Source organism: Leucopleurus acutus, assembly GCF_964270905.1.
Source record: "Leucopleurus acutus genome assembly, chromosome: 14".
NCBI classification, from domain to species: Eukaryota; Metazoa; Chordata; class Mammalia; order Artiodactyla; family Delphinidae; genus Leucopleurus; species Leucopleurus acutus.
This window is the reverse complement of record NC_139156.1, coordinates 74,045,613-74,053,001: the sequence shown is the minus strand read 5'-3', so window position 1 is coordinate 74,053,001 and position 7,389 is coordinate 74,045,613. Positions and strand designations below refer to the sequence as shown.

General features: G+C 45.0%; 1 protein-coding gene across 1 annotated transcript; it reads right to left on the bottom strand.

The window, feature by feature from the left end:
* Positions 1–4,694: 4,694 nt before the first annotated feature.
* Positions 4,695–6,072, bottom strand: LOC309971831 (phosphatidylethanolamine-binding protein 1-like; the record flags this gene model as incomplete). The annotated part of the gene is made up of 1 exon (XM_082855228.1): positions 4,695–6,072. One exon carries the CDS (start codon positions 6,070–6,072, stop codon positions 5,509–5,511), a length of 564 nt encoding a protein of 187 aa, XP_082711354.1. The 3' UTR covers positions 4,695–5,508.
* Positions 6,073–7,389: the final 1,317 nt, after the last annotated feature.

Genomic DNA, 7,389 nt, shown 5'->3' with positions numbered 1-7,389 from the left:
TGCTTGCGCGCACCCGGTCCCCTTGGACTACCTCCTCAGCCGCGGGGCTTTAGAGGCCTCCACCTTTTCTTTTCACCTCTGTGTCCGCAAAAGTGTCTCACCTAAGCTCTGAAATCGAAAAAGACACATTTGTTCGATTCTTACAAGTACCTGCACCGAGGTGCACCTCTACTGTCTGGTTTAAAAACAGTTGAGGGACTTCCCTGGTGGTCCAATGACTAAGACTCTGCCCTCCCAATGCAGGAGGCCCGGGTTCAATTCCTGGTCAGGGAACTAGATCCCACATGCTGCAACAACAACAACAAAAAATCCCTAAGGGGCCTTCCCTGGTGGCGCAGTGGTTGAGAGTCCGCCTGCCGATGCAGGGGACACGGGTTGGTGCCCCGGTCCGGGAAGATCCCACATGCTGCGTAGCGGCTGGGCCCGTGAGCCATGGCCGCTGAGCCTGTGCATCCGGAGCCTGTGCTCCGCAACGGGAGAGGCCACAACAGTGGGAGGCCCACGTACCACCAAAAAAAAAAAAAAAAAAAAAAAAAAAAAATCCCGTATGCAGGAACGAAGATCCCGCGTGCCTCAACTAAGACCCGACGCAGCCAAATAAATAAATAAATATTTTAAAAATAAAGCGAAGTAAAAACAATTGAATTCAGCACAAATGAAAATCACCCCAAGATGTATCCTCTTACAGATTGACCTGCCTGCTTATTTCCTGTTGTTAATATAAACAGATTATTATCACAGATTTAATACCTTTTAATAAGTATTTTTTAAGTTTTAAAAAATAAGCTCGTCTCTGGAAACCACTCGTCCACAACAAATGGTACAGAGGTTTGTATTGTCTAGAATTTTACAACTGGTATCCCTTGAAAGAACAATTTGCCCTTTAAGCTTTGATACCCCCCTCCCCTTCTTTCCCAGGAGTGCGCCTGGATAGGCAGGATCACCAAGGCTCAGAGGAGGCTCTTACTCAAAATCCCGTTATCTGTCAAATAGCAGTGGCAGTAACAATAGTGAATATGTATTGCACCTTCACTGTGCTTTGCACTATTAGGAGTATTTAATCTCATTTAAGCATCATAGCAACCCACCAGTAGATGTTACTATTATCATCACCACTTAGTAGAAGGATACAGAGGTATAGAGTTGTTAAGGTAACTTTCCTAAGGTCACTCAGCTTGTGGATAGCAGGTCTGACCATTGGGCTAAGGCACTCTATTTCCAGGGTCTTGCACTCGTTAAAATGCTGCACTCTCAAGTGCAGTGAGAGATAGGTCTTTCAGGCTGGCTCCCAAGCCCCTTCTCTGCCTCCCTTTCCCATCTGAAAGAAGGAAAGAATGAAGTGAGAAAACAATTGAACTGCCCAGCCACAGTATAGGTCCAGTCCAAATGTAATGATTCTCCTTTGGTGCTGTAGTAGCCAAGGATGAAGGATAAGATAACCTAGGTGAGATGCCAGCAGGCTCAGCGGTCACAGGCTTGTGTGATCAATTTTCTTGACCAATATAGAAAAATGTACCTTTGAAGCAGCACCAATGCTTATTCAAGAAATAAGTCACAATAGCTGGGACATGGAAGCAACCTAAGTGTCCATCAACAGACGAATGGATAAAGAAGATGTGGCACATATATACAGTGGAATATTAGCCATAAAAAGAAACGAGATTGAGTTATTTGTAGTGAGGTGGATGGACCTAGAGTCTGTCATACAGAGTGAAGTAAGTCAGAAAGAGAAAAATACTGTATATTAACACATATATGTATGGAATCTAAGAAAAAAAAAAAAGGTCATGAAGAACCTAGGGGCAAGATGGGAATAAAGACACAGACCTACTAGAGAATGGACTTGAGGATATGGGGACGGGGAAGGGTAAGCTGTGACAAAGTGAGAGAGTGGCATGGACATATATACACTAACAAAAGTAAAATAGATAGCTAGTGGGAAGCAGCCGCATAGCACAGGGAAATCAGCTCGGTGCTTTGTGACCACCTAGAGGGGTGGGATAGGGAGGGTGGGAGGGAGGGAGATGGAAGAGGGAAGAGATATGGGAACATATGTATATGTATAACTGATTCACTTTGTTATAAAGCAGAAACTAACACACCATTGTAAAGCAATTATAGTCCAATAAAGATGTTTAAAAAAATGAAAAGAAAAAGAAATAAGTCACAATAGCCAGGACATGCAAGCAATCTAAGTGACTATCAACAGAGGGATGGACAAAGAAGATGTGGCCCATATATACCATGGAATATTACTCAGCCATAAAAAGAAATGAGATTGAGTTATTTGTGGTGAGGTGGATGGACCTAGAATCTGTCATACAGAGTGAAGTAAGTCAGAAAGAGAAAAACAAATACTGTATGCTAACACATATATATGGAATCTAAAAAAAAAATTGTTCTGATGAACCTAGGGGCAGGACAGTAATAAAGACACAGATGTAGAGAATGGACTTGAGGACATGGGGAGGGGGAAGGGTAAGCTGGGATGAAGTGAGAGAGACATATATACACTACCAAATGTAAAGTAGATAGGTAGTTGGAAGCAGCTGTATAGCACAGGGAGATCAGCTCGGTGCTTTGTGACCACCTACAGGGGTGGGATAGGGAGGGTGGGAGGGAGATGCAAGAGGGAGGGGATATGGGGATATAGGTATGCATATAGCTGATTCACTTTGTTATACAGCAGAAACTAACACAATATTGTAAAGCAATTATACTCCAATAAAGATGTTAAAAAAAAAAAAAGTCACCACCACAGAAGTCTGGACCCCTGGGTTATTTGCAGTTCTTTTCAGATACTTTTCAGTTCTTTCAAACAGCACTTCGTGTTAAACAGTAAAAGAGGGGTTATGGCACCTAATGAGTTTGATGGTTACTTGCTTGAATTGGTTTCTTTGCCTCACCAAAGACTGCAGGGGGACTGGGTGGTACTGGGCAGTGTTGTGTGGCTGCCCTTACTTTGACCATTTCCACAGCAGGCCTGGCCAGCAACAAGGCCTGACTTAAGCTATGTCTAGCTCTGTCACCATGCTGAGTTGTCCCCCTTTAGCTTGATAATGGGCTTTCCCCACCAGAAATATGTACAGTTAGGCTCCTTCACTTCTGCGGGGGCCTCAGGAGAGGCAGAAAACTTCATTTGCATCAAGATGTGCTATTATGTGTCAATTATATCTCAATAAAACTAGAAAAAAAAAGATGTGCTGGGTGCAGGTCAGCTTGCAGCTTTTCTCTTTCTCATTAACCTCCATTTTATAGAAATTATGGAATATTTAAAACATACAGAAAATTACAGATATTGTAAAAATCTAAGAGATAATGCCATTTGATATATTGACTACTTCCTTTGTTTTTGGACCAAAAATTACAGATAAACCAGTGTCTGAGGTGCTTTTCAACTCTTCAACTCTTTAAAAAGCAGTGATTTGAATTCCCTGGTGGTCCAGTGGTTAAGACTCTGCACTCCCACTGCAGGGGGGCACAAGTTCAATCCCTGGTGGGGGAAACTAAGATCCCACATGCCCCGTGGTTCAGCCAAAAAAAAAGCAATTAGTATAATACAATTTTTTTTTTTAATTTTTGGCTGTGTTGGGTCTTGCTGCACGCAGGCTTTCTCTAGTTGCAGCGAGCAGGGGCTACTCTTCGTTGCGGTGCGTGGGCTTCTCATTGTGGTGGCTTCTCTTGTTGGCTTTAGGCATGTGGACTTCAGTAGTTGCAGCATGCAGGCTCAGTAGTTGTGGCACGCGAGCTTAGTTGCTCTGCGACATGTGGGATCTTCCCAGACCAGGGATTGAACTGGTGTCTCCTGCATTGGCAGGCAGATTCTTGACCACTGCGCCACCAGGGAAGTCCTATAATACAATTTTTGAATGATGAAATATTTCAAAATTTGAGAAAAATTTTGAAGATAATATGTACATACAGTGTGGAGTAATGAAGTCTTGAGAGCAGAAAAGTAACAAAATGTGTAGTCCATTTACATATTTTTTTAAAGACTATTGCTTCCTGTAGTATAGTTTGTATGGGTAGGTGTGTGCTATCTTGATCCAGTTTTGAGGCCCTAGCTAGAAGCTGGTCAGTTCCTCTTCTTGAACAGCCCATTAAGTCCATACCACCGAACACCACCCTTATTGGGCTCTCACATTCTGGGGCCATCGTATGCTCACCCTAATTGCCCCAGGACTAAATATCAGACAACCAGGGACAGCCCCTGTGCCCCAGAACCTTCTGAAATTATTCAAATTAGCCAGTCCTACATCTGTTTGCTCTCTTTCCTTCCAGCAAAACCACAGTAAAGATGCTTGCCCATAGTTCCCCCTTGCTCTGCTGTGAGACTGACCTGGTACTTCCCTTGAGCGGTCATGGGTGGCATACTGTGTCCTCCCCTGAGAGCTGTGAGTACAAAACACTGTAAAACTCTTTCCGTTTTTTTCTCTTGATCTGCATCTGACGGAGCCATGCCTCATCCGAGGTAATATGGTTAAAACAGCTCCTTCCCACTGTGCCTTCTAGTTCAAAACCATCATGGCTGTGTAGGTGGGAGGAAGTCTGTCACTAAATTCCACGCATCTGTTCTCCAGTGCCCCTGAATACTAGCACCTTCTGGGGAGCAGCCCCTCCTGCCTCTGGTTCTTCACAGCAGAGTTTGTGCTCCCCAAGGGCCAATGGGCAAGGAGGCCAGGGATGGCAAGTGATTCTTTTTTTAAAAAATAAATTTATTTATTTATTTTTGGCTGCATTGGGTCTTTTTTTTTTTTTTAACTATGCAATGTTTTTATTCAACTACAAGCAAATAGCAGAATTAACACAACATTCAGCAACTCCAGACCGGCTTTTCTTACACCGAAGAGTGATCAATTTAACAGGCACAGACTTCCGGATTTCTGATGACCTCTCACTCAGCCCTGCAGCTCATCTAGATGGCCAAGCTTTAACAGCAACTCTCTCCCTATTGCTTTTTTCAGTATTGCTCTTTAAAGGAGCCAGAGCAAGACACTGACACCCACTAACCAGCCTGAGATGTATCACATGGTGGGCTAGCGGACGTGCCGGCCGCTGGTTGTCTTCGTGAGAGACAGGGCTGTGAAAACACATGCCAGAAGATGCCGTCACAGACAATCCTGGGCTCGGGCTCACAAAGGCAGAGGCAATCAACCCTTTCTTTTTTTCTACCTCCCTTAAAGATTCTTTGATGCTCTGCTCTAATACTGCAGACCTGGTCTTTTTACCAGAATTTTTTTCTTCTTTAACGTCTGGGTTGTTATTCTTATATTAACATTTTGATGACCCCATCCTAGTACCAAAATATCCCCCACCAAAACGGAGTTCAAATTTGATCAAAACGTAAACCCCCTAGAATTACAGAGGACAGGCAGAAGGAAAAGTCACCCTAAACCTAAATCTGACCGCTCAGGGGTCAGGCAGGGGGAAGAGGAGAAATCTGCATGCATCACTAAACTGAAACACTGCTTGGGAACTCTGGGACCGTGTCCATCTCCTGGCTTTCCTCTACTTCCCAAAAAGCTGCTCGTACAGTTTGGGCACATAGTCATCCCATTCGGCCTGGTAACACGTGCCAGCCACCGGAGCCCCGAGCTCGTACTTTTTGCGGAAATTTGCCACCTTGAATTTGCCACGGTGGTCTCCAGATCTGTTGCTGAGAATGGGCTCATCACACTTCAGTGGCCTGTCCTGCTCGTAAACCAGCCAGGTGTAGCGGTGAAGGCCTGTGCCCTTGGGAGGCCCAGAGCCCACATAATAGGAGATGACCGTGCCACTGCTGATGTCGTTGCCCTTCATGTTGACCACCAGGAAATGATGCCATTCCCTGTATTCGGGGTCCTTCCTGCTGGGAGCATCCGGGTCTGTCAAGACCAAGGTATACAGTTTACCTGGATCAAGGCCATCCCATGCAATGCTGGTGGGCTGGTTCTTAACCTGGGTGGGTGTCAGCACTTTGCCCAGCTCGTCAACTTCCACCCTGCCGTATTTGACCTGCAGCGGGTGCTGCGGCCTCTCGTCCACTTCCTGCAGGCTCAAAGGCCCAGACCACTTGCTGAGGTCCACCGGCATCACGAAGCCGAGAGGATCGGACAGCAGGGAAAGCTGCAGGAGGACTCACGCAGGGTAGCAGCCCAGACTCCCAGCGGTCTGCAAGCTGTACAGAGGCAACTCTGGGTCTTATTTTTAAAATTCATAACAGAAAATATTTATTCAATATTAAGCACAATGGTATTTAGTACAAGTGAATGCTGGTATAAACTTTTTCTTTTTTAGTCTTGATATTTCAGATTATCTTTTTTTTTAAACATCTTTATTGGAGTATAATTGCTTTACAATGGTGTGCTAGTTTCCGCTGTATAACAAAGTGAATCAGCCATACGTATACATATATCTCCATATCTCCTCCCTCTTGCGTCTCACCCCCCCCATCCCACCCCTCTAGGTGGTCACAAAGCACCGAGCTGATCTTGCGTTGGGTCTTCGTTGCTGCGTGTGGGCTTTCTCTAGTTGCGGCTAGTGGGGGCTACTCTTTGTGGCAGTACGCAGACCTCTCATTGCAGTGGCTTCTCTTTATTGCAGAGCACGGGCTCTAGGTGTGCACGGGCTTCAGTAGCTGTGGCACCTGGGCTCAGTAGTTGTGGCTCGTGGGCTCTAGAGCACAGGCTCAGCTGTTGTGGCGCACGGGCTTAGTTGCTCCGCGGCATGCGGGATCTTCCCAGACCAGGGCTCAAACCTGTGTCCCCTGCATTGACAGGTGGATTCTTAACCACTGCGCCACCAGGGAAGTCCATTGGCCAGTGATTCTTGAGCCTCACTCCATGTGGGAAAGATGTTAGGAAAGGACAGAAGTGTGGGCCCAGGCCATGTGGGTTGCAATCCTCCTTCTGAGAGCTCACTAAATGCTAACGATTTTCATTACATATGTTTTTGTCGGAAGTTTGCTTTTCTATCACTTGGGATTTCTTAAGCAGCAATGTGTCCTAACATTTTCATTTTGACCACTCTATTTATGAAAAGATAAACCCCAAGTTTTATCGTGGAAAAATGGAACAAATTTGAGATCTTTATCCTCATAATAGGAATGCTCAATAATGTTGACTTTGAAAGTTTCTGACCTACAACAGATGAAAAAGGGGGATTGGGGTTTGTAAGTTAACAGTCAGTTGACTAAAGTGGTTTGATGTGTGGGTGGTAATGAGAGAGACAGAGGAAAAAAAGAGAGAGAGAGAGAGAAGGAAAGGATAGGACTTATTCCTGTTCTGTATAGTGAAAGAGAAACCAAAACTTTTCCTGCATCACAGACAGCCTCATATCAGGAATCATTAAAACTACCTAAACTCTTGCTCTTGTCAGGGTATCCCAAGAGGCAGGCCACATCGGGCGCTA